The sequence below is a fragment of the Stegostoma tigrinum genome, chromosome 7, assembly GCF_030684315.1.
Source record: "Stegostoma tigrinum isolate sSteTig4 chromosome 7, sSteTig4.hap1, whole genome shotgun sequence".
Lineage (NCBI taxonomy): Eukaryota > Metazoa > Chordata > Chondrichthyes > Orectolobiformes > Stegostomatidae > Stegostoma > Stegostoma tigrinum.
Window position 1 is genome coordinate 54249786 of NC_081360.1, and position 26116 is coordinate 54275901.

The following is a 26116-nucleotide window of genomic DNA, read 5'->3' on the forward strand; positions in this document are numbered from 1 at the left end:
ATCCAGGTGGGCAACAAAACTCCATGCAAAATGGTCACAAACCAAAGATTTTCTTCCATGTTTGGGGTCTCTAAAGTCCTACATAGTACAACAATCAGCACAGAAAGACAATTTATGCTAGCAGGACCCCCAACTGAGTAAAATGAAGAAACATCAATTTTAACCCATTGCAAGAACACAACTATATCAAGATCATTAGTACTTTGCAGGTAGCACAGGACAGAGATCTCAGGAGTTCACAAAGTTATGTCCATATTATTATTTTCTCTTGGCATCTTTTTGTTGAGCCTTTCAAAAAAAATTCCACTGCAAGAGCAATATAGCTTTGTTTTCATTTAGTTACATACTTGTTTAAAACAAAGGTAAATAATTCCTTAAAGTTTACATTGAGCAAAGGGTCACAGAAGATTAAACAGAAAAGTCTTGAAACTTACCTATACCTAGGATCATTTATAATCATTTTCATTGCTTGTTCCCATGAGGCATTTGACTGAACACCCTAAAGTAAGAGATAACATGTAGGATTAAATGCAAATGCTTTCCTCAAGTTGCAAGTCTGACCAAAAACAAATTCAATTGGAATAAAAACTTAGATCCTACCAAAGACATTACTTTTAGCCTATAATCTTACCCTTTCCCAACTGCTTGCTACGGTATAATTACAATTGGAAAAAAAAACAAATAAGGGAATCTATTCATCCAGTTTTAGGCCATCCATGAAGCGAATCCTTGCCACATCCTCAGATTCAAGTGCCTGGTCAGAAACGTCCACGTTCCGTGAACGACTGAATTAGAAAAAAAACGTACAAACCCTCTATCACAGTTGAATATATTGTACATTTCATACTCTGCTTCTCTCACGTCTTAACTACTTCCTCCAGGTTTTTAATTCTCAACTATACGTTGTTTAAATTCGAACAAGTCCTCCTATTTGTTCAGCTGAAATTCCTCATGGCTACGTGAAAGATCTAAACCTTGACTGATGTGTCCCATTTTCTAACAGGAAATGCATCACTCCTGTTACCTGCTCTCCTTCTCTGGTACCCAAATACTCCTTCCAGGTGTGACGGCAAATCACTTCTACTTCCTCTAAGCTAATATCCTGTATTCTCGCTCATGGTGTATTATCCTCTTCAGTATGTTGGGTTGGGAGTCAAAGGAAACACATTTAAGATAACTGACAAAGAAACTTGTGGGGTGGACAGGAACTGATGAGTTTTTTTTTAAATATTGCAAGTTCTGATGAGAATGCACTGTTTGCAAAGGTATTGGAAGCAGACTTAGTGATAACTTTTAGAAGAAAATTGCATAAATACGGGAAAGATTTGTCGATCTTTGGGAAATCTTTGCTTTATTTCATAAAAGTTTGGAAATGTTGCAGAAATCTAATATGCAAAGTGATCAAATTTCCATTTCTCAGTAAATACCTTTTCCTTCAATAGCTCTTTAAATGCATGTTTTGCCTCCTCTTTTGTGTTCCAGGTATAGGTCTTCCTCACTGGTTCTTTTTTCACTTCCTCCTCCTTTTTTGGAATATCACTGAGAAAATGTTAAAAGAAATTGAAATAAAACACTCAGATTAGTTGTTAATAATTCTTGAAGCATGGCGGAATTAGCTCAAGTAATTATTTTTATTAAACATTTCACATTAAATATTTATAAACTGAACAAAAAGCTTTATATTAATAATAGAATTCAAACCAGCCATTGAGATAACATCAGGCATATGAGTGAATTCAAAAAATTAAATGGAAAATTAATTTGGATCATAAATCATTTCAATCATTTTTTAAAATAATACACTAAAAATATTAGACAATTCAGCTACATTTCTGTCATGCGGAGCAAATTAAAACATACTTTTCTTGGATTTCTTGCTTTGTTACTTCTTCTACTGGCTGAGAAATGGTCTCTACAGGTTCAGGTTCAGACTGCTCAACAGCTGTTGTTTGTTCCTTTTCATGATCTTCAGTGGTTGTAATTTCATTCTCAGTAACCTCCACTGGGGTGGTCGTTGTTGCCTCTTGAACAGAAGTTGACACAGTGGACAGAGACGCTTCCTTAACACTGTTGAAATTGTGAAATGTAGATCAAAATCCATGAAATAGATATGTTTTGATTTTTACAGATTTTACCTTTTGCAGATTAATTCAATGACTGAATTGTTGCTGAAAGCTGATGCTTTACAATTACAGAATTTTTAATGACAAAATACTTTCAAATAACTTCCTATCAGCGAGTCAGTACATGGCAGCTTTAGCATAGTCGTATACAAGTGGACAAACCAAACATACATCAAATTTCGGCATTCAATTATCCCTAACTAAAATCAGGAACTCAATTCCTGAGACATTGAGTTTGAATGACTGCCTAGTATGGTAGCACAGAATTAAATGTATTGTAGTATTGCAGCAGAATTACAATGAATCAAAATCGGACAGAGGGATTCCAGCTGTGCCAAAGTTGTCAGTCATTCCCACTGATTAAATGGAAAATTCAATATAGTGACAGCCATGATAAGCCAAAGTTCAGCTAGTCCAATATGATCAGTCTGGAACTTTTGCAAGCTTGTCAAAAAAAATCACTGTTGGAATGCATATCTGTATTTAAGGACTGAGACACAAATGGGAAGATATGGAATTGCTTGGTCATGTTTCAGATTAAAAAGGGTTTACTTTGTGACTTATTGGAAAATGAAATCAACAGATAGAATTTTACCAACTTGAATAAAGGTTTGTAAGCGGGTAAATATGGGATTTATGGCTCTTATTAGCTGGAAAACCTGTTTTTGATTATATTATAGGCCCTGAAAAAGTGGAATCGTGGCCACTTTCCAAAGACTCGTATCCATCTTGGTTCCGATCCAAAATAAGGATCAGCTATTGGTTTGGGCCAACATCAATTACTTTTCATCAACAGGAAACCCAGTGGACTCGTGAGAAGCCATGACATTCTCTTCTTTGTTTTCCTAACCCTTGGTCTAATGGGGAACACTTTCCCTACTAATGGTCTTTACGAAAAAAAACTCCTCTCTGCAGAGACTATTATCCTTTTGTGTTGTGCTCAGTGTATCAATGTTTGAGTTAAGAGTTTACAATTCTAACTCCAGACTATTCTGAAATGCTAAGGTGCGTTATATGGAGGTCACTAAAGCAGCCTGGTGAAAGTCTATTCTTAGAAAATAGAGCAAGAGAGAAACAACTGACCATTCTGATGATTGAAGATTCAACACATTTACAATACTCGAACAACTGGCATAGTTGAGCTTGATTATCAGTACATTGCTCTGATTGGTTACTTGGGGTAGTATTATGATTATAATGGAAGCAGAGGGAGGGGACAAAAAACACCAAATCACGGATCTCTGGACAAGCCATCATTTGACATCAAGATCATCCTGTGAAAGGACATTCGAGCATGACTAATCCTACAAGAAAGTTAAAAATGCTGCTGAATGGAGAGAAAGAGAAATTAAGAAAACAAGTGGAAAATTGTGGCACAAAGCAGATGAAAAGATTGGGAGATGCCACCTTAAGTTTTTCAAAAATTTTGAATATAAGGCAAACATCTTGGAACACTAAAACGTGGATGCTGGAGATGTGAAACACACAAAACCAGTGCTGGAGAAACTTAGCAGGTGTAGGAGCATCTGTCAACAGCAATAAGAAGTTAACACTGGGATTTGTGACCCATTGTCAGAACAGTCTGACAAACTGGCATTCTCTCAGGTAAGGCAGAAGATGAGAGTGGCTGGCTATCCCAACGTTGAAAGAGCTCTGTGAATGTGTTTTAAGGAAAGTTAAACAGAATGCTTCCAGCTCCAAGGCAATCCTGCAGGAATTGGAGTTGCCGTGCTGGGCTGGGACACAAGGAGCTAACCTGTACAATGGATGACTGGATTGATTAAGCACGGTTAGTGGTGAGGATGCAGCAGTTACAGTAGTAATGACAGATGATTAGCTGCAAAATGATCTCTCATGTGCTGAGCAAGAAAACAAGAGATTTTATTAAAATATCGTTAAAACTGGACAGCTTTACCAATTTTTTTGGTCAGATCATACACTGGAATGATGGAAGCTAACTGCTAATGATCTGAACCAACGTGGGTGGCACCAAAAAAACTTTCATTTCTTATGGTAGAACTTCCAAGAAGCCACATTGCTGCACAAGTCAAGAAACTACATTGAGAGGCTTACAAGATCAGCTCCAGCATTTTTTTTGGTGTGGATCAAGGAAGTGAGAGAAAATAAAAACAATGCAAAAAATGAAGATTATACTACAGAAAATTTCCTGTAGCACCATGACATCGCTGGCCTTGAGCAAAAAGAAAAAGCTGACATTCTTGTCTTCCAAAACAACGCAAAGCCCCGGGCAGTGATTCAAGGTTTATTAGGAACCTAAAACCCACTACCAGTGGCAGTTGATCTCTTAGGTCATCTATGCCACGGATAAGCAGCAATACAACACAAATGCTCTGGAGTCCATATTCATAGCCAAGGTGAAGCGTAAGATGGAAATAACAACTGCACCCACCATAATAGACACAAACACATTATAAATGTGCAAAGGAGGAGAATGGTGAGGCCAACCAACAGATGACAAGGCTCTTTTCAATTGCCTAAAGGAGGTCGACATAGAAATTATATCTAGGTGAATTACACTGTACACTGCACAACAGAACTAACTGCAACTACAACTGGCTCAGTATGTTCTTCAGTTGGAGAGCTCAAGAACCCCAAAAGGGTCTGATGAACGCATGCTTGCTCACCCACCAGTTTCTTTAGCTGAAATCACAAAAGGCAGTGGAGGAACTCTAAGTTTCAATGGGGCTCAAAAAGAAACACAAAACTGCATTGACAACATGACAACTATATCATACTCGCCCAACGACAGCACAGTAAATAGAAACGGATTACAAATTTTCCAGATGCAACTCCCAACATTTTTCAATGCCTTTTCACGACACAAGGTCAGGACAATTTTAAGGACTGAAGATATGAAGCTTGTACTTAGGCAGATCGAGTTACATAAGGGTTTTCACATTGACACTGAAGACATTTGTGGGTTTCTCTCCCGTAATTTCATCCGTATCTTAAAGGCATTTTGAAAACATTAAGAATATAAGAAATAAGAACAGGAGCAGGCTGTAAAGTCCTAGCACATACTCTGCCACTCACCATGACTGTGACTGCTCTACATTCAACACAAAAATTGATTTTTTCATTCGCAGGATGTGAACGTTACTGCATACCGAGAAGGTTGTGGTGAGCGACTTTCGCACTGCTTTCTGGGAATGCGCACAATGTCATATTTGATAACTACAATTTTTTCCCATTATACTAGGTTCCTGAAAAATTGTCAGCAAGATTTTGAAATTGCTACTTACTCTTTCTGATCACTTAGCTTTATTTAATTACCATTTGGACTACTTGGGAAAAATGTTAGCTGTCTTTTCTGGTTTTTAGTGAAAATAATAAAAATGAGACTTTAGAGATAGTAAGAACTGCAGATGCTGAAGAATCTGAAGAAGGATCGAGGCCTGAAATGTCAGCCTTCCTGCTCCTCAGATGCTGCTTAGCCTGCTGTGTTCATCCAGCTCTACACCCTGTTATCTCAAAGTGAGACTTTACTTGAATTGAAAAAAGCAACTTTAATTTTTCAGAAATTCTGCAAAGAAATCTACAACTGCAGGTGTGAAATTCAGCTATTCTAACGGAAGCCAATCATTTATTAGAATCCAACACTTGAATTTGGACAAATAAATGAATGATGAAAAAATCTATTTAATGCAAACCTTTTAATGAGTTATTAAAACTATCAACACTGGATTTGCACATTTTGAAAAGCAGAATGTTACATTAATTCCCAATTGTATCAATTTCATTAAGATTTTAAAACAATTAAAACATACCCATTTTCTTCCTCAGCTCTGATCATTTCTGCAGAAGGAGTAAAAATAGCATCAGATTATTTATTTTTCAAAATTGTCCAAGTATGCGAGATTGTTTTTGCTATTAATTCACATAGTAAATTATGGTGCAATATTTGATACCAAAAACTGCTCAAGAATTTAATTCACTGTGAACTAAACTGTTTCTTTTAAAAGCAGATGTTTTTAACCACAAATCACAGATACCTGTAACTGCTAAGTAGCAGACATAGAAATATACAAAATAGAAGCAGGAGCAGGCTATTCAACTCTTCAAGCATGCTCCACCATCAGTATGATCATGGCTGATCATCTAACTCAACAGTCCATTGTTACACTAGATTCTCATACTGTAACCCCTGGTTCTGGACTTCAAGCTGTTGGAAACAGTCTACGCTGCCTCAGGTGTTCCCGTGATAAATTTAATTGACTTCTACTAACTCTTTAAAAAATTAAAATGCACTCATTTGATCAAATTAAAAATTATTTGGGATTAAGCCCTTAGATCCTAAACTCTTTTTGCAAGTGGAAACAAGCTTTTCACATCTACTGTCAAGTCCTCGCAGAACCTCGTGTACTTCAATAAGGTAAGCTCTCATTCTTCTATATCCCAATGAGCACCAGGTCAATCTACTCCACCCATTCATAATACAGTCTGTCGGCACCTGGTATCAGCCAACCTTCTCTGGACTGCCTCCAACACAAGTATATTATGAAGGTTGGTGAGCTCACTTGGCAGGAAGCTGGTTTGCAATGCAGAGATAAATGCAAGAGCATGGGTTTAATTTCACCACAAGCTGAAGGACTCTCCTTCTCAATCTCTCCACTCAACTGAGGCATGGTGGCCCTCAGGGTAAACCGTCATCTTTCTCTCTCTCTCTCTCTCTCTCTATATATAAAAAGACAGTTGCCCTATGGTCTACTAGGATCAAGGTGACTTAATCTTTACGATGTCTTTCTTTTGATAAGAGGCCCAAAAACTCTTCATAATATTTCAGTTGTGGTCTGACTCCTGCCTTGCATAATTTTAGTAAAACGTCCCTACTTTTTATTTCAAAGGCAATGAAATAAGGTCAACATTCCATTCACCTCCCCAATTACCTGCTCAACTCGGATGCTGTATTTTGTTGTTTATATATGACTCCCAAATCCTTCTGTTCTGTAGATTTTTGCAGGCTTCCTCCACTTAAGTAACATTCAGCACCCCTATTCTTCCAGAATGGAATTTTATTTGCAATCTCACCAAGTATTATTCAACTAATTATTCTTTTAACTGAAAAATGATGTGTGAATCAACCAAGACCACGAACTTCAATTTAGTGTTCATTCCTGCCTTCCCTCACCAGAGATATTTTGTCACCACAAATTACACAAGAACACAAAGAAACAGGAGAAGATCATAAGGCCTGTTGACTGTGCTCACCATTCAATATGAACATTACATTTTCAGTTTCAATTGCACCTTCCTGCTCATGGTCCACATCCTTTAATTTCATTGAGAACAAGAATCTACCATAGATCACAGAATCCCTACAGTATGGAAGCAGGCCATTCAGCCCCTTGAGTCCACACTGACCCTCCAAAGAGCATCCCGCCCAGAACCTATCCCTACCATGGATAATTTAGCATAGCCAATCCACCTAACTGCACATCATTGGATTGTGGAAGGAAACCGCAGCACCCAGGAGAAACCTATGCAGACACAGGGAGAACGCGCAAACTCCACACAGGCAGTCACCCAAGACTAGAATCAAACTCATGTCCCTGGCGCTGTGAGGCAGCAGTGCTACCCACTGAGCCACCGTGCATGCATTCTATGATGGAGCATCCACAACCCTCTGAAATAGAGAATGCCATTACTCCATAACCCCTTGAAATTATACAATTTCTTATCTTGGCCCCATGTGATTGGCCCTTTACAACTTTTAACTGCTGTCCCTAACTAATTAGTTGTCTCGAACATCGACTGACTGCTGTATGATCCTATGGACAGTAAAAATTCAAGATTTAACTACAAGAAATCAGAAAATTCAGAACTTCTTTTAAACGTACATGACAGCACTCTGGAACAGTAAACAAACTCCAAAGGTGAGTGTTGAGCTCCTAAGCAAAGAAGAAATCTTTTAATCAGGCAAGAATTCTCAGTATTTTACCTGAGCCACTATTTTTCAATAATATTAAGCCAATCATATCAGTTCACCTGCAAATGAACTTATGGTTATTTGTCTTTTCCATCAAAAGCAAAATATCACTGAAATTAGCATTATTTTTAAAAATTTATTTATTTTTAAAATGTGGTGTGGTTTCCCATAGAAACTACTAATGATTTTACCTTCTAGTTCCTCCAATTCTTTGGGTTTTGTCCATCGAGACTCTTTTGTTTGAGAATTATAATAATAGGGTTTCCCAGTGTCAGATTTATATTCTTTCCAAGGGCATTTTGATAATAATTGCTTAAAATATAAAAACATTCTTACATTAATATATCAATTCATATAAATGGTTAATCACTTAACATTATAAAAGACATTCTCCTCACTTGACCCAAAGACATGAGTTGAAATCTCACCACACGGGCTGGGTGAGTTTAAGTTAAATTAATAAAAATAAAATAAAAAGCTACTGTCAGTAATAGTGGCTATGAAACTACTAGATTGTCATGAAAATGCACCAGTTTAACACTTATGCCTTAGGGAAGGAAACCTACCACCCTTACTCAGCAGATCTCATAAATAATCTCAGGTGAAAGGCAACATGATTGACTCTTAACGGCCCTGCAAGCATTCTGTTGTAAGAAAAAAAACAAACAAACAAACAGTCTACCTTCACACTCTCGAACAATTAGGATGGTAATAAATGCTGACCGTGCCAGCAATGCCCATGTCATGAACCAATTAATAATGTAAAATCATTCAATAAATTGAAACATTTGTATTTAAGAACTTGAAAGCAAAATAATATATTTAGAAGAATCTGCAGAAAAATTACATGGAATTATGAAGAATAAACCCTTTTAAAGTCCTTGCCAACCCTTTCAAATAACTTCAATGACCAATTTTCCTGTGTTTAGATATATCCAAATCATTTCCTCAAACCTCTGCATGTGATTTCAGTTCATCGGGCTTCTCCCACGTGGACTGTTTTGTCTCAGAATTGTAGAAGTATGTTCTTCCATCTGGAGATTTGTGTTCAGTCCAAACAGATTTCTGAGAAAACAGTTATGACATTAGATTAAAATGACAATCATAGAAAGAAAACAAAATCTACCAACCGGATACATCATCAGAAAAATTCATTGTTCTATGGCAATTGGAAACTTACACTTGGGAGAAACTGTAAATAAGTTTCAACAGTTTGCAAATTAGACAGCTATCTACATTAACCATGAAACAGAAAATGCTGGAAGTGGGGAGTCTCTTTGCAGAGAAAAGGAGATTTACATTTCAGTTTACTGACCTCTTATTGGTATTTTCAAGGTCAATGACTTGAAATACAAAGTGTTTGTCTCTTCACAGATCATGCCTGACCTGCATAACATTTCTCATGTGTTGTTACTATTTCAAATTTGAACATCCAATGTTTTGTTTTCATATTCACCTACAATATTCACTTTATACTACAATAACAGCACCCATCCTCTCAAAACCATTTTCAAGATGGAGCAAGAGTGCAAATGCAAACTCCTTAACATCACTCATTTTACAATTCTGTGGCTTGACCAAGAGGTCTACTGATGGAGCAAGAAAGACAGCTTTGCAGCTGCCCCAAATAGCAACATATTTAATACTCAAAAATACGTATGACAATAAAAACTACCAGCAGTCTGTCTCTACGGTACCAGCCTTGATGACATAGTATTATTCACATCTGAGCTTGGGCCTTTTGCTCTCAAGGCTTGAGCACATAATCTGAGGAGACTTCAGTAGTCGTACAGTACCAGAACACACATGGATGGAAAAGATGTCATATCATTCAAAGATGCATAAGAATTCTCCTAATATCCTGTCAATACTTAACCCTTGTTCAACATTATTAACAACAGATTAACTGCTATTTGTGGTGAAGTTTACGTTACGTTTGCCTAAAACAGCAAGTATGTCTCAAAAGTAACCTATTGGCTGGATAGGGCTTTGGGCTATATAGAGTACAAGTATACTTTTTTTTCCAACATCCAATTTCTAAACCAAGTTGTAATTTTACTAATTTATTTTAAAATTCTGTTAAATAGGTAAAAGCTGGTATTTATTTTTGTTTCCCAAGAAATCATAATTAATTTTTTCAATGGAATTTGGAAACCTGAAGTTACTGATAATTCAAATATGTCACAGCTGGATACCTTTTTGATCTGCTCTTCTCCAGAAGATTCATTAGTAGTAGCAATTTGCTGAACGCTAGAAACTGTAGGATTTGTAACCTGAAAAACATCAGTTCCTTAGGCTTTCCAATAAAATCAAAAGATCCTTTCGAAAATATTCTTTATTGCATAGATTTGTGAATCTAGAAGCTAAAATTCAATCTCTCTTTTTTCACAAAAAGGTAAAACTTAAAATGATGAGGAAAGAAGAATTAGATTGAATTTGGTACTACACCAATTATCACAAGTTTCTCACACAGCCACAATATTTCATAGACTGTGTTTCAATTTTATGTTGAATCACATAATTGAATAGGACAGAGAAAATGAAGTAACTAATCTGGGAATATTACAGCATAAAATCATCAGCAACTAACCGAAAACAAAATCAAAGATTATATCACAACATCCAATAAATGCAGTTTTGAATGCATTTTGATGAACAAGGCAATAGTGAATGTAACAAAACAAGAAATATTAATGGGGAACTCAAAAAGAGATGCCAAATTATCATTTAAAAAATAATAAATTACTGATGAAGCTTAAAAGAACCAGCAGTATGCTCGCAGACACATGAATTTAAAAGAATACAAAACAGAAATTGCCAGAAAAGCTCAACACATTTGGCAGCATCTGTGGAGAGAAATCTGAGTTAACATTTTGGGTTGAGTGACCATACCTCAGACCTGAGTTCTGAGAAAGGTCACTCGATCAAAAATTTTAGTGCTGATTTCTCTCCAATAGATGCTGCCAGCCTGTTGAACTTCAGAAATTTCCGTTTTTGCTTCTGAATTACAGCATTCTCACTCTCTTTTGCTTTTAATTTATAAGAATATCCTGCCCCATAATGTACAGTATACGTGCACAGCTGTGTTCTGCAAAATTTAGTGTATCACTAAGATCAAAAGATCCAATAGCTGTTTTGTCTTGGGGTCAATTAAAAGGTAATTACTTTGATGCAGGTCTTTCAGTCAGCTAGAGATTTAAAATAAGCCAATGACAGAAATTTATATGCCCAGTGTGTCTCAAAATGTATAATAGACATGATTTATTATATACGCTTGATACTGTTTCCAAACAATACTTCCAAAATTAATGGAAAAACAACTGAATGCACATTTCCAAATTATGGAAAACTAACTTTTTTCCCCGAGGCATGGTCCAAGTTGAACAATAAAACCCTTCATGTTACAATAATTACACTAAACAAACTGCAGGTGTCTTGGTAAAGTGAAAGGGGGCATGAGAAAAAATCATTTGTATTGACAGAAAGTAACTTTTTAATGAACTAAATAATGGTTGGGAAAAGCAGCAGGAATTTAAAAAGGTTACAGGAAAACACAGCAGCCATGCATAGACACTCACCTGAACTATAGTGGCTGGGGAAGCTGGAAAAAAAAACGTGGTGAGAAATCAGAATAAACACTGGCTTGTTTGAGATCAATTTTACACTATGTTGTATAAGGGAGCAATACATCTAAACAAAGCATTTTTAGATCTAATATTTTGATAATATTGTCTCAATTCTCTTCCATTTAGTATCTTGTGTACTGAAGGATATCACAGCAGTGTTTGTTTTCCAATGCTGTTATAAACTGTTCTCAACTAGAATATAATTCAAGTTCCTTAACAAAAAAAGGCAACAGTACTTTGTTTTATTTTTAAGTTCTTAAAAATTTCTATGAAGATCGGGAGCATTTGCATCATTAAAAGCAAAAATTCTCTGATAAATGGTTTATTATAAATGTCTTTCACAAAATCTATTTTATCCAGGAAAATAGGGAACATTTACCCTGAGAATATCATTGATGTACAGAAAACCTTTTATTAACCGATACCCATGGGTCCAGGAATGTGCCAGCTGATCAAGGGGTCCACATAATAAATGCAAAACCACACTAAGTAATACATGTCACTGTTATACCATATCTCAAGCACAGATCACTTAAATAATAATGCAACTTTGCCTTAAATAAAACTTACCAGCAGAAAGCCTTTCAGTGCACACACTCAACTGACTACTCGGACATCAAAGATCACGATACTACAGTAAACTTCTGTTATTTCAGGTATACGATGTTTGCCACTTTATCAAGAGTGCCAGTTAAAACAAAGTTTGCTGCGCTTCTATTTAAATCTGTGTAAATGTTAATATGACAACATGGAGCTACCTAACATTACAGAAATGAAATGCCATCTTTTAACATAACTTTTTTCGCTCATTATTAAAAAAAAGAAAATATTAAAATAAGTACACTTGCCTGATGTTACTTCTGTCACCGTGGTGCTAACTCCTGGCTGTTGAAGGAAAAAAAGGAATTATGAGCATAAGAAATAGGAGCAAAAGTAGGCCATCCAGTCCTTTGAACCTGCTCCGCCAGTCAAAAGGTCACAGCTGATCGAATATAACTCCAGCTATCTGTACTATCCTCTTATCCTTAAGAATCCAAAAACCTATCAATCTTGGTCTTGAAGATATCCGCTGACCGAGCCTACACAGCCCTCTGGAAGCAGAGAATTCAAAAGATTCACAACGCTTGGAGAGAAGAAATTCCACCTCATCTCAGTCCAAGATTGCTGTTCCCTTATTCTGGGGCTCACTCCTAGTTCTAGAGACTTGTCAGTCAATGGGAAACATCCTCCCAGCATCTCTCCTATCAAATCTGTGAAGAATTGCATGTGCTTTAATCAGATCAATCCTCCTCTTAAATTCTGGGGAGTATTCACCTAGTTTATTCAATCTCTTCTGATCAGACAATCCCCTTACCCATGAAATCGGTTTAGTGAACTTTCAGAGGCCTCTTGTGGAGTGATGGTAGCGTCGCTACCTCAGAACTAGGTGGGTTCAAGTCCCACCTACTCCAAAGGTGTGTAATAACATCTATGACAGGCTGATTAGAAAACCTCAAGAGAACTCTTATCACATTCTTCTCCCAAGGCAAGTGTATCCCTTCTCAAAGAAGGAAACCAAAACTGCACACAGTAATATCAGTTGCGGTGTCTTCAAGGATCTATTACAATTGCAGTCAGAATTTTTTTTCCACTGTCGTGCACCAGGTCTTATGTTAACACCTGTTAACATCCATTACACACCATCTGCTTTGTCAAATACTTGCTGTACCTGCACAATAATTGACATGCCAGGAGAATCAGATCCCACTTCATATTGTTATTTCCCAGATCTCACCGTTAAAAATAGGAACTTTTTCTTTTTTTTCATTCAAGTGTGGAGAAATTCATGGTCCCACATGTTATTGTCTTAGTCACTCATTTAACCAATCTATTTCTCTTTGCAGCCTCTTTGTGCCCTTACAGCTTATTTTGCCATTAGCTTTACGTCAAAGTTGGATACATTGCATTTAGTCAGTTTAAGCTGCTGATATGGATTTTAAACATTTGAGGCCCGAGCATGATTTTTTGCAGTACCCAACTAGTTATACTTTCTTTTTCCTCTAAATTTCAATTACACATTTGCTGCAACTATATGACAACTTTACAATTCCAAAGAAAATGTGTATTATAGAATACTCCATTAAACACAATGCCAAAAGGAAACAGGTATAAGGGAGGAAATGTACTATGGAAGAGAAATACCCAAAGGTAAATGCAAAATAAAAAAAAGAGAATGAATGCATTGAGCTACAAGGAAGGGGAGCAAGAAAAAAGTGACCAACACCAGAGGAGGAATTTGATTTGTTTTTATGCAGTGCACTGTTGGAAGCTGTACTCTAGTTTCATACAGACTGAATAAATCAGGTATTACAAAATAGAAAGATCTTGCTTTTTGGAAATAGAGGCATGGGAGGAGGAAGAGGTTTGGGAGAGGAAGAATGGTGGGGAAAATATCCTGTGTTGGAATGGGAGGAAAGAAACTTTCAGCCGGGAAGAGGAGAGAGGAAATATGCTAAACAAAGTGAAGAGGAGAGTTCCCTGATGCAGGTATAGAAATATATTTGCACAGGATGCTTGCTCACAGTAGCAGGCCACATCAAACAAAACAGACCATTGTCAAACAGATGCTTTGGATTTCTAGAGATTACAGTTGAAAAATAAAACAAATGTTGTTAAATAAATATTTTAAGGGAGGACTGTACAAAACTGTATACACATATTGGCTAGGTACCATCAAGACTTTGCTTGTTTTTGCTGGTGAAATAAAGGAAACAATAGGTCATCTAAAGAGTTGTTGGTAATATCTTCCACAAGTCATCAGTCACTTATCAAGAACTAGCAAGAATATTTTGTAGAGTTTTGCTTCCTAAGCTGTAATGGAAACTTTAAAAAAAACAAATGCTCAATTCATACAATTTATTTATTCTAATTATTAGCTCTCAAAACAAAATTATGCCACATGTAAAATAAGAGAAAAGATGCAGTTTATGCTGCATATGGTACACAAACCATGCAAAAGGAGGCTCACTTATTGGAAGTGAACACAAATTTCTGTATAGTCATTTTCAGAATTCGCTATTTCTAGAGGACTCAACTGCAGAGCTTGAAATAATAGGTGTATGAATATTGAAATGCTATTAGCGGGAAGCTTTTGATCAGAGCATTTGCACAATGCCACAAAGCATCCCTACTGCCAACAATGGTTCCAAATCTTTTCGAACTCACTTAAAACGTACCCTGACGATGTACTGTTTCTGCAAAAGAACATTTGCAAAGAGTCAGATGAATCTACGGCCATACTATAGTTGGTGACAATTCCATAGAATACTTTAACGAGTAGCTTTAGAGTTCTTCAAAAGATAAACAACTAAGAAAGCGACAGTAATTCAATGGAGACTAGTAATAACCATTCTCATTTTGTTAGATATTTACAAAGGATATCAACAAACACTGCAAAAATAAAAAAGCAAAATACTACAGTGCTGGAAATCTGAAATAAACGAAAGATCATCAACCTGAAACATTAAGTCTTGCTTTTCTCTGCACAGATGCTGAGCATTTCCAGCATTCTCTGTTTTTATTACCACAAAAATAAAGATGTTTTACCGGAGGTGCACTTGCTTGTATGGGAGCAGTTGGCATACGAGACATCATCATTCCTGTCATCATGGGAGGCATCATTCCAGGCATCTTCAAAATATAAAATGGGTAGAAGAAAGAAAGATTTATATTTATGCCTTGATCCAAAAGAATGACTGAATTTGTAGACCAACAATAACATACCATAGGGTGATTCATTATGCTATAAGTTACCTGTCCCATTGGTGGTCCAGCCATTGGAGGAATCATTGGTGGCATCATACCTGGTGGCAAAGGTGGTATATTTGGTGGTCTCTGGCCAATGGGTGGCATGCCCATAGGTGGAAACGGTGGAGGCATACCAGGCGGTCCCATCTTAAGAAAATGGCATTGATATATTTCATCAATAATATTACAAAAGGCAAAAAAAGACCTGCAGCTAACACCACCTTGCATCATTACTTACAAATGGTGGTGGAATCATGGGAGGGGCATTTCCAAAAGATGCTGGTTGTCCTGGTCCATTTGATGTATCTGATGTTGACTAATATAAAACAGAACAAGACCAATTATGCACATTTATATCACATATAAAATCAACATAGCATGAGTTTTAATCCACAAGTTACATATTATGTCAGCAATTAAAATAAAAATCACTGCATTATGTCCATTAATCACAGTTTGGATCCATAGGTACATTGCCATCACGTTAACAATAATGAGCATTTTAACTTGGAATCAGTCTGCAGTTAGCTTACTGTGCAACATGTCCACTGTATTCCAAAATGGTAGCCTAATGACTGGCTCAATGAGGACTGCAGTCAACCTGTGTTTTGGGTATAAAACAGAATCACAAAAGACACTTTCAAAGCATCCATCTGCTGAAACAATGTAAAACAATCCAAATATGATGTTTTGCAAAGTCTGTGTTCAATATGATTCAACATTAACTGTTTATCTTGCCACAAATGCTACCTGATCTGAGTATTTCAAGCATTTTCTGTTTCTATTTCAGATTTCCAGCATTTTATGTTTCTATTTCAGATTTCCAGCACTCTCAGTATTTTGCTTTTGACGTCATACTAAAGTCCTATTACCGAGTCTGCGACTTAGACTATTAAAGAATAACAAGCACACAAATGAAGCTGAGGAGCCCGGCAATCATACACAGATAATGAGTCAACTGTTTCACTCTTGATTCAAAACTTGTTTGTAGGAGAATCAAATTCAGATGTGGTGCAATGTTTCATCGAACATCTGTTTAAATGTTAGGAGACCTAAATGAGTCCTCTGAAAAATCAAACCACTGAAGATCTTGTCCATTATGTGATCACAGGGTAGTCCACCAACAACAGTACAACGAAGTGGAAAACACCAAAATTCAGAAAATCTTAAACCTTGCAATCGCTCATCGTGTACTCTGCATCGCCTCCTTTGTTAATTGTATATTAACCATGTTTAATGTTTGAAGTTGGTGGACAGTCACTTAATTCCCCTATAAACAGACAAAATAAAACTTTGGTTGTTTGATTAGGAGGTAAATGCAACTCTAAATAAATTACGAAGCATACAAGGTTGACTCCAGTTCTTCCCATCATGAACCAGCCTTCTGGAATGAAGCACCCTTTAGGATAGTCTTTTAAGTCCCAAAGATTTTGGTCACCCCTTCTAATCTTTTCTTCTTTGGGGTGCTTTTATTTCACGTTATGCCCGTATGATGTACTTTGGCATATTTTTCTGTATTCTAGGTATTAATAAACCATACACGTTTGTTTTGCAAAGTACTATATTCTGATTTGCATAAAATAATAAACGCTATAAATGAAAATGCGTAAGTACAACAGACTTTTAATTGGTATCAATGATTTAAGTTAACCAACTATCAATGGTCAAATTAAATAGCATACTCAGAAAACTTTAATAATGTTTGCTGATTTTCTGCAAAACACTAAACTATAACTGACAATTAGAAGGTGGAGAGTGAATATATCTGTTACATTTAAAAATCCTTCTATCAGTAAACAAATGCTCATCAGACTAAAGGTTTGAACTTTCCAAACTTGTGCAACATTGTAATTTATGTCAGTATGTTAGATTAGAAGAACTGCCTTGCTTTGTGATGCATCAGCACTAAAATGAAGGTATGAGAAACTGTGACCAATTTCCATTTAACTCTCACTAACAATCAAAACATTATTCTAAAATTGTTTCAGAGATAGTAGGAACTGCAGATGCTGGAGAATCTGAGATAACAAGGTGCAGAGCTGAATGAACAAAGCAGGTCAAGCAGCATCAGGGCAGCAGGAATTCTGACGTTTTGGGGCTAGATCCTTCTTCAGAAGGGCTTAGGACCAAAACGTCAGCTTTCCTGCTTGACATGCTATGTTCATCCAGCTCTACACCTTGTTATCTCATTATTCTAAAATTGATCATTTTCTAATTACACAGTTCAATTAACCAAAATAAGTCATTTCCTTACTCTGCTTGGCAAGTGCTTCAAACATTGGGATTACAAAACAATGAGAAATTGTCTTGTCAAGACTTGTGTGCTTGGAAGCCTACCAACTTGCTTCGGTAACAATTGCAAAGTATGCATAATCCTCAACCCCAGTTCATCTGTCTCATCCACTCAGCAGAGACTCCAAAATTAACATTCCAGATTTACTAAAACTACTATAAATTGGGTCCAGTGAAAAAGGCCCATATACTGGGAATTGGCAGCATCCACCAATGTACTAGGATCTTGAGAGGATAACCAGATCTGAAATGCAAATCCAAATACATAGGGGGAGAAAACTGAAGATTACTGATTTTGTTGGGACTTCACTCAAGAAATAAAAAGACATGGAACCCACAAGACCTAACTAAATTCTCCAAAACTTCAGGAAAGGTTGGGGCATCATTAAGAGAAAATTAAACAAAGTGAACAAATTAATTATATAGGTAAGAATAAGTGAAGATATCCTGAAAAGAAAACACCCAAGAAAATCAAACATTGCATGTATTAACACTGATTAAAGCCAAATCATAACGGAAGTACTAGACCCAAGCTGACCAAAGGTTAAATACTGACAGTGAGCTGAACCAGTGTCAAAAATAACAGTTGAAGATAGTGAAAGTTAAAAAGCATTGCAGTGATTATCAAAACGAAGACAAGGACTACAAACTCCAAACATTCAAGAGAAAGCCTGGGTACATGTCCTCACGCAAATAAATGGGGAGAAGTCGTAAAATATTTATACAACTGATATTCAACTCTGGACAGGCTAAAAAAAAACAAACAACATTACTGAATTTCCAAAGTGTTATAAAATTATTTGTACTTATCTAAATGTTTCCAAACCGCACAAGTTGGGAGAGACAGCAAAAAGGCCTGTCAGGAGAAACCAACAATAGAAGAACCAAGCCAGGTCAGTGGTCAAACAGCTGGTAAAACGATGAAAATGTTACGCATTGTTACCTATTGCAAGGTAACTGTGGATCCAAGAAAAACAAGTCTGAATATTTTCTGCAAGTTGATAAACTAGGGACTGTGGAGGAGCAGCAATTTAAGAATCCAAATACTGTAATTGCAAGTATTAATACAGAATGGGCCTTCTGGAGGAGGCTGGAATGCAAGGCAAGTAAGTTATCGGTCAGTCTTTCGTTATAAAGGAAGCCCCAATACGAGAAATCAACTTAGCAAGTCACTTCTGAACTGCCTCCACTGTCGGTACATACTCCTTCAAGAGGGATCTTATGGCAGAGATGTAGTGCCCTTATCTCTAAGCCAGGAGGCCCAGGTTCAAGTCTCACCTGGTCGCCAAGTGTGTAACAACATCCCTAAACAGGTTGTTTAGAAAATATCTACACCCAATGCAAGAAATCAAAACTATTGCTGCTCTCCAAGTTTGGACTCACCATAGACCAGCACTGTTGTATTAAGACTTCCCTGCTTTCACACAACTCCCTCGCAAGAAGCATTAATATTCCATTTGCCTTTCGAATTACTTATAGGGCTTGCCTAACGTTTTCTGATTGATGGACAAGAGGACCCATGTCCTTACTTTGGGCATATAACTGCTGGCGATCTGGATAAGTGATTTCGTTAAAACATTTAAGATTCTAAAGGGACTCTATACTGAAGGGTAGATTTTGAAAAGATGTTTTCCCCTCTTGAGCAATATATAGCTGGAGGTCAGGATTTCTAAGTAAGTTCATTCCCATAAGACAGAGATGAGGATTATTTTTTATCCTGTACCAGAGGATTATGAATCCTTGGAATTCTCCATCCCAAGCAGCAGGGGCATTTGGCTATTTTAGGCTACGTTAGACAGGTTTTACACAAAGACGACAAAATTTGAAACTCTCCTCAAAGATTTTTGGCTGTTATAACAATTAGAGCTGAGCACTGGATATGGATTTCTATTTAATAAGGCTATAATGGGATATGCAGCAAGTGCTGAAATGCAGGCACAAATCTGAGGCTAACAGTGCTACCGTCTGCTCTTCAAGACATCCCAAAGTGCTTTATAGCCGATTAATAACAAGAAATGTAATCACGTTTTAATATAGAAAAATATGGCTGCCATTTTTCCCATAGCAAGGTCAAATTAACAGTAAAATTACAGCAATCAGATTTGTAGTGATGTTGTTGAAGAAATGAATGCTGGCCACGACATTGCTGTTCTTCAAACATTTCCACTGAAGTGTTTACATTCATTTGATGTGTCCAATAACGAATGCAGAGAATCAGAAGATTTTTGGGGCTTTGACAGTTACTACGAAGAAGTCACTGAGTAATTACAAACTAGCTAATGGGTTCCCAAAGCATTAATTTAGGTCATTCATTAATGTGGATAACTTCCTGTTATAACATGTTGAATCATCTCCACCACTGTACCAAGAAATCAAAAACAATATTATTATTTAAGAATGAACTGCATGTTGCAATGAGAAAATTTCAGATCTATTCTGATTGGATGGTTCACTAAATGGCCTTCCTGCTCTGTGTACCCTTGAAACAGACAGTGCATAAATGCACTCAGGAGCTTCATATTTGCACAGCCTGCCTTGCATTTATATACTTAAAAGAAATATTGACCGTGCACTGCAGCAAAATATTGGACAATATCTTAACAGTTCTGGTTGTTTCATTGGGCTGATTAATATAACTATCCAATATGCTGAGGTATGAACATTATGGCATCTTGCCTTTATGTAGCACGTGGGACATTACAAGCAATCTTAAGAACACACAGCAGGCTCAGATAAAAATGAACATCAAGCCAGAGGAAGATATGAGGACAAGAGATTAAACAGTTGGGTTTTGAAAGCAAGAGTGGCAAAGTGATTCACAGTGGGTAGCACTACTGCCTCACAGACCAGAGACCAATTCCACCCTCAGGCAACAACTGTGTGTGGAGTTTGCACACATTCTTTGTGTGTCTGTATCGGTTGCCCCGAATGCTCCGATTTTCTCCCAAGTCCAAAGATTTGCAGGTTAGGTGGATCGGCCATGCTAAATTACCCACAGCGGCCAAGGATGTACAGGGATGGGGTAAAGGGGTGGGTCTGAGTGGGATGTTCTTCAGCAGGTTAGTGTGGACTTGGTGGGCCAAATGGGGGTCTGCTTCAACACTGCGATGGATTAGCCATTGGAAATGCATCTTTTTTTAAAAAGTTCATACAAGGGATGGGGGCATCTCTGACCAGGCAGCATTAATTGCCCATCTAAAATTGCACAGAGGGCAGTTAAGTGTCAACTAAACTGCTGAGAGTCTGGAGACACATGTAGGGACAGACCTGGTAAGGATGCAAGTTTCCTTCCCAAAAGGACATCGGTGAACCAGATGGCTTTTTCCAACAAGTGAAAATAGATTCATGGTCATCATTAGACTCTTAATTCCAGATATTATTGAATTCAAATTCCACCATTTGCCATGGTGGGATTTGAACCCAGGTCTCCAGAACATTATCTGGGTTTCTGGATTAACAGTCCAGTGATAATACCACTAGGCCATCACCTCGCCTTACAGGGATGGGGTAAAGGGTTGAGTCTGAGAAGGATAATAAAATGTGAGGCTGGATGAACACAGCAGGCCAAGCAGCATCTCAGGAGCACATGGTCTGCTTCCACACTGCAGGGATTCTATGAAGTCTTCAAGGCACTGAAAAGGTGAAAAAGCAAAGACCTGTGGAGATAATTCCAAAGTGCTGAGTCCAGGCAGCTGAAAAAGTTGATGTCTATGCTCAGGCAAAGTAAGTGGACTGGCAACAGATAATCATAAACATTCATTTTTCAGGCCTATGTAATGTATCTACCTGCACATTTATGTACAATATTATGTTTTATGCAAATGTATGCCCCAATCATGTTTGTTCAGTACAACAGAATATAAGATGAAGTATGCCTGAAAATTATTTTGCATCAGCAAATCCAATAAAACCATATTCGACTTTTCATTCATTTCATCTTGACAGTAGGTTTATTTCTGCACTTTCAACAAATCAGAACAAATTACTTTTACAATATATTTAATGTGAATTTACCATTGAGCAATCGGGATAGAACAGACCAGTAGAGTTTCCTTTTTCATTATTCTAATATCACCTGGCTTTTTACTCATTTTGAGGGAAGGGCCGGGTACGCCATGTTGTTAAACTGTGTATTTTCATTTATTGCACGACGAACGGCTGGGAACAGATTTTGAATTTCCGCACAAAAATGTAACCCTGATCAACGTAAACCAACTGCGATTTTCACCCTCCCAGCCGATTCGTCCATTCATTCATAATTACACGGAACCGCTTTGATGTTTTTTTAAACTCGGAAGCGCCGCGCTACCCCTTTCCGCCAAGAGGAATGGACACAGCGAGCGATCGGTGAGGCTCCCCCGCGGCCTGCAAAACGCCCCGCCCGCTAACCATCAGGCCATCATCCAGCCGCCTCTCACAACACGCGCCCATCTTGCAGAGGTCGCTGTGCGGCCCAGTCACGGACAGAAAGCCCGGTCGCCGGCGGGGGCAGCAGCTGCCACTCGGGCCTCTCATGGAGCAGGGCTCGGATGAGGCGAACCTCTCCCTCATCGCGGACTCGGCTCCAGTAAAGGGGCGACTCTGTTCATTGCAGTTCCCCCACTCACCATGTTCTCGGCTCCGCTCTAGCGCGGCCCTCACGACCCGCAGTAACAGCGGCGCACGATTCGACTGGCTCAGCCCTGCAATGGGGCAAAGGTCAAAGGTGACAGGATCTGCGTCCCCGACGCGCACTACTGATTGACAGCGCTATTCACCTATCAGACGCAGAGAACTGTCTAACCCCGCCTCTCGAGCTGCTTCACCGTGTTATCAACCAACGAAGTGACGACTATAATCCAGACCCGCCCCTTCGTTCCGAGTGACAGCGCTGTTCGCCAGACAATGTAACAGTTCACCCCGCCTCTTCCCGCAGAATGATGGACAAGTAACCAATCAAGTGCTGGAAATATGTTCCACGCCCCTCGCTTTGAGTGACAGCACTTTTCACCTGTAGACTACGAGGAAAGGACGTTCGTCCCGCCCTTCACCCGGTGTCGGCATTATCACCAATCATGTGCCGCAAAGCGGAACGCCAGTCCCGCCCTCCCCACACTCTTCTTTTGATTGGATAAAGCAGGCGGCCGGGGGTGGGCTCTTTTCACGCTTTCGGTTGGTTCGACAGAGAGTTGGAGAGAGAGGCGGGAAGCAGGTTTCAGGTGGTGGTTCTCTTTCTGTGGGAGACGGAGCCGTGGCTCTGTACTGGTAGTTTTCGGCGGTAGTAGTTACTGCTCGATGCCGCGGTACTTGAAGCGGAGCGGGATGTCCGCTCTGCCCGAAGGCCTGTGGCCAGACGGTGGGGAGCTGATAGTCTGTGAATCGGACGTCGATTCGCCTGGCGTTCGTTCACAGACAGATTCCGCGAAGGAGGCCGTGGTCCTACCGAGTCACAGGACGAGGCCAAACCGGGCACTGGTGCCGACTGCCTATAGTGACTGCCGGAGTAAGAAGTGGCCGGCCCGGCTGTGCTCAATGCTGTGTTGTATCATCGTGATATCGTTCATTGCCTTTCTTCTAGCGGTTATGTACTTAATCCTCAAAGGTACTGATGTTCATCAGTTGATTTCTTGAGGAAGCTTTAAAACTTTGTTAAGCATTGAACTTTGAACTTTGGTTTAAAATAACCTGAATTACGATTGCAGATTTGCGCTGGGATAGAGAAAACAGTGAGGATGGTGTTAAAACCGGTATTTTAGGTAACGTATCCTTTTGAAGTTGGCACTTTGGTTTAAATGTACTAGCCCCTCCCCCTTTTTCTTGTCACTTTTTAACAACTTTCTTTTTTTCAGGCCTTTGGAGTGCGTTGATTTTGGCTTTGACGGCTGGTTTCTCATGTTGCAGTTTCTCATGGACATTGACGTATTTTGATTCATTCGAACCCGGAATGTTTCCACCGACACCCTTGTCACCTGCTCGATTTAGGTAAATTCTGGTTTCTGATATCAAATGGAGCTTTATATTTTCTTAAGGGTAAAATGTCCCAGATGTAAATAATATGCACATGAGACAGTTGAGGATAAATAGAGTCAGAACGTACTTGGTAATCTGAAAACCCTGGTAATTTTGCAGTTTTCCCACCCTCTCTGACCTAAGTGTTTGTTTGTCTCCTGTACACGTGTGTTTACTGAACTAGGTTGATATCATGTTTGATCCTGAACTCGGCTTTTCATTGTCTCAGTTTATATCAAGGCTATATATTGCTGTGTCTTAGACGGCTACGCTCGGCCTTGTCTTGTTCCATTCCCAACTTACTTCACACTCCTCAATTCACCATTTCCGGGCTGAATCCCCTACTTGCAAGTTACCCATGGACTTTCATTTGCAAAGTTGAATCCTCTCTCAAATTGAGACATCACCCTTATTGCATGCAATTGGCTACTTTCCCCCAAAATGTTGACTTGAAAGTTCTTGTCTATGTGTACAAATCTTTGTGTTCTTGACTTATTCTGACCCCAAGGATAGCTGTACATGCCAAACTTTATTGTCCTCCCCGTCCTCCCCCTCCTCCCCCTCCTCCTCCTGTCTTTGAACAGTTGTCTGGGACCAACTATCTTGGATTTCCTGAATGACTTCCTTTGATTCCTTTTATTTCTGTAGCTAAGCTTGCTTCTGTTTGTTGCAATAACTTGTAATATTTAATATTTTTAAGTCTTTTTTTCTGAAGTGCAGTTCACAATGTTGGATGTTTGAAATGTGGCACTGTGGGTAAACCATGTCAGTGCTTATCTACATGAGGATCCATGATTGATGCAAGAAATCTGTCAAATATTAATTTGATTTGCAAGTGCTAGTATCCTGATTGGTAACTCTGGAAAAAATAATTTGCTCCTCAAATAAAACCAAAATGCTGCAGATGTTGGAAACTTGAAATAAAAATGCCTTGGAGAAACCCAGTGGGTGTGGGAGCATCTGTGAAAAGAAAAAGCGAATGTTTCAGTCCAATATGGCTCTTCCTCCTATCTACATATATATTTGAATCTATTACTTGAACAGATCAGAAAATGTGATGAGTGCTTTCTGAGAGAAAATTAATATGCTGAATGTGTATCTGATTTAGTTAATATTTAAACTTTTTAAACTTATGTTCATCTTGATTACTCAATTTCTGGCATGGGGTACATCCAATTATGTTTTTTAAATAAAGTAAGGATGGTACCAGCTCTGTTTTAAAACAAAATAATGATCGTGATGCTAAAGCAAAGGAATCAACCTCACTACAGTTTAAAATGAATGAATACAATGCAGTAGTAATATGCAGAACATGTCATAGGTTCAGAGCATTAATTTAAGTAGAGATGTGGTGGATACCAATGGAGAGAGCAATATTACACGAGTGAAATAATTTCTTAAATCCTGAAATGTCAGGGGCATCTCAGAATTTTTTTACAAATCTGCAGTTTAGACAGCACAGACATTTTTTTTTTTTTGGTTTCCACTTGCTGTTGCCAGAAATCTCATAAGAATTGCTTTGCTCCAGTTCATGTGTGCAGCTCCAAAATTAAAATGGTTGAATAACAAGTGAAGTTACTGTTTTGTGTGTCTAGGGCACACACTGCCCTGCACTTGAGCCAAAAACAAGCTTCACCTGGAAAGACAAACTTACTCTCATTTTCATCGGAAATATGACCTAAATAGCACTGGTAGGTTGTGCTTCCAGGATCTTGTATGAAAGGGCATTCTACAGACAAATATCCACTTGCCTTTGCTTGTATTTTTTAAAAAAGACAAACTATTACCCTCACCTGTCCTGGCCCAAGTTTGTTATTTTGGTGTTCTTTAATATTTCTGTCAGGGACCCGGGTTCGATTCCAGCCTCGGGCAACTGAGTGGAGTTTGCACATTCTCTCCTGTGTTGATTTTTTTCTTCTCGGTTCTCTGGTTTCCTCCCATAATCCAAAAATGCACAAGTTAGGTGGATTGACCATGCTAAATTGCCCCACAGTGGCCAGGGATATGAAGGTTAGATGTGTTAGCCATGAGAAATATTGGGTGGGGAATGGGTCTGTATGTGATGCCTATCAGAAGATTGGTGTGGACTCTTTGGGCCGAACAGCCTATTTCCACACCGTAGAGACTCTATGATGATCTTAACTTGTCAATCAATTAAATTAGATAATCCTGATCAAAATATCTGTTTTGCCTCGATCAGATCTCCTCCAACTTTATTTTCCAATGAAAAGCTTTGCAAATCTGTTGTATAAGTAAATCTCTTCTGCATTGGTTTGCTATGCCTCTTCAAGGCCATAAGATGTAGGAACAGAATTAGGCCATTTGGACCATACAGTCTGTTCCACCGTTCAATC

At 38.3% G+C, this 26116-nt stretch overlaps 2 protein-coding genes across 8 annotated transcripts in view; one reads left to right on the plus strand and one right to left on the minus strand.

Moving 5' to 3' along the window:
- prpf40a (PRP40 pre-mRNA processing factor 40 homolog A) overlaps positions 1-22486 on the minus strand; it is a 56097-nt gene extending 33611 nt beyond the window's left edge. For 2 of the 6 annotated variants that reach the window (XM_048534457.2, XM_048534456.2), the window contains exons 1-13: positions 22382-22486; positions 15721-15798; positions 15489-15629; positions 15282-15365; positions 12545-12581; positions 11649-11671; positions 10266-10343; positions 9025-9135; positions 8262-8382; positions 5912-5939; positions 1861-2067; positions 1428-1539; positions 435-499 (exon numbers count right to left, since the gene is read on the minus strand). In XM_048534457.2, coding sequence (XP_048390414.1) covers positions 435-499; positions 1428-1539; positions 1861-2067; positions 5912-5939; positions 8262-8382; positions 9025-9135; positions 10266-10343; positions 11649-11671; positions 12545-12581; positions 15282-15365; positions 15489-15629; positions 15721-15798; positions 22382-22384 — 1088 coding nt within the window. In that variant the 5' untranslated portion in view covers positions 22385-22486. Of the gene's footprint in view, positions 1-434; positions 500-1427; positions 1540-1860; positions 2068-5911; positions 5940-8261; positions 8383-9024; positions 9136-10265; positions 10344-11648; positions 11672-12544; positions 12582-15281; positions 15366-15488; positions 15630-15720; positions 15799-16015; positions 16084-22381 lie in introns of all 6 variants that reach the window. The other 4 variants (XM_048534459.2, XM_048534460.2, XM_048534462.2 and 1 more) reach the window with 4 other exon arrangements.
- Positions 22487-22913: 427 nt separating this feature from the next.
- arl6ip6 (ADP-ribosylation factor-like 6 interacting protein 6) overlaps positions 22914-26116 on the plus strand; it is a 34418-nt gene continuing 31215 nt past the window's right edge. For both annotated transcript variants that reach the window (XM_059647279.1, XM_048533684.2), the window contains exons 1-3: positions 22914-23355; positions 23456-23509; positions 23603-23735. In XM_059647279.1, coding sequence (XP_059503262.1) covers positions 23049-23355; positions 23456-23509; positions 23603-23735 — 494 coding nt within the window. In that variant the 5' untranslated portion in view covers positions 22914-23048. The remainder of the gene's footprint in view (positions 23356-23455; positions 23510-23602; positions 23736-26116) is intronic.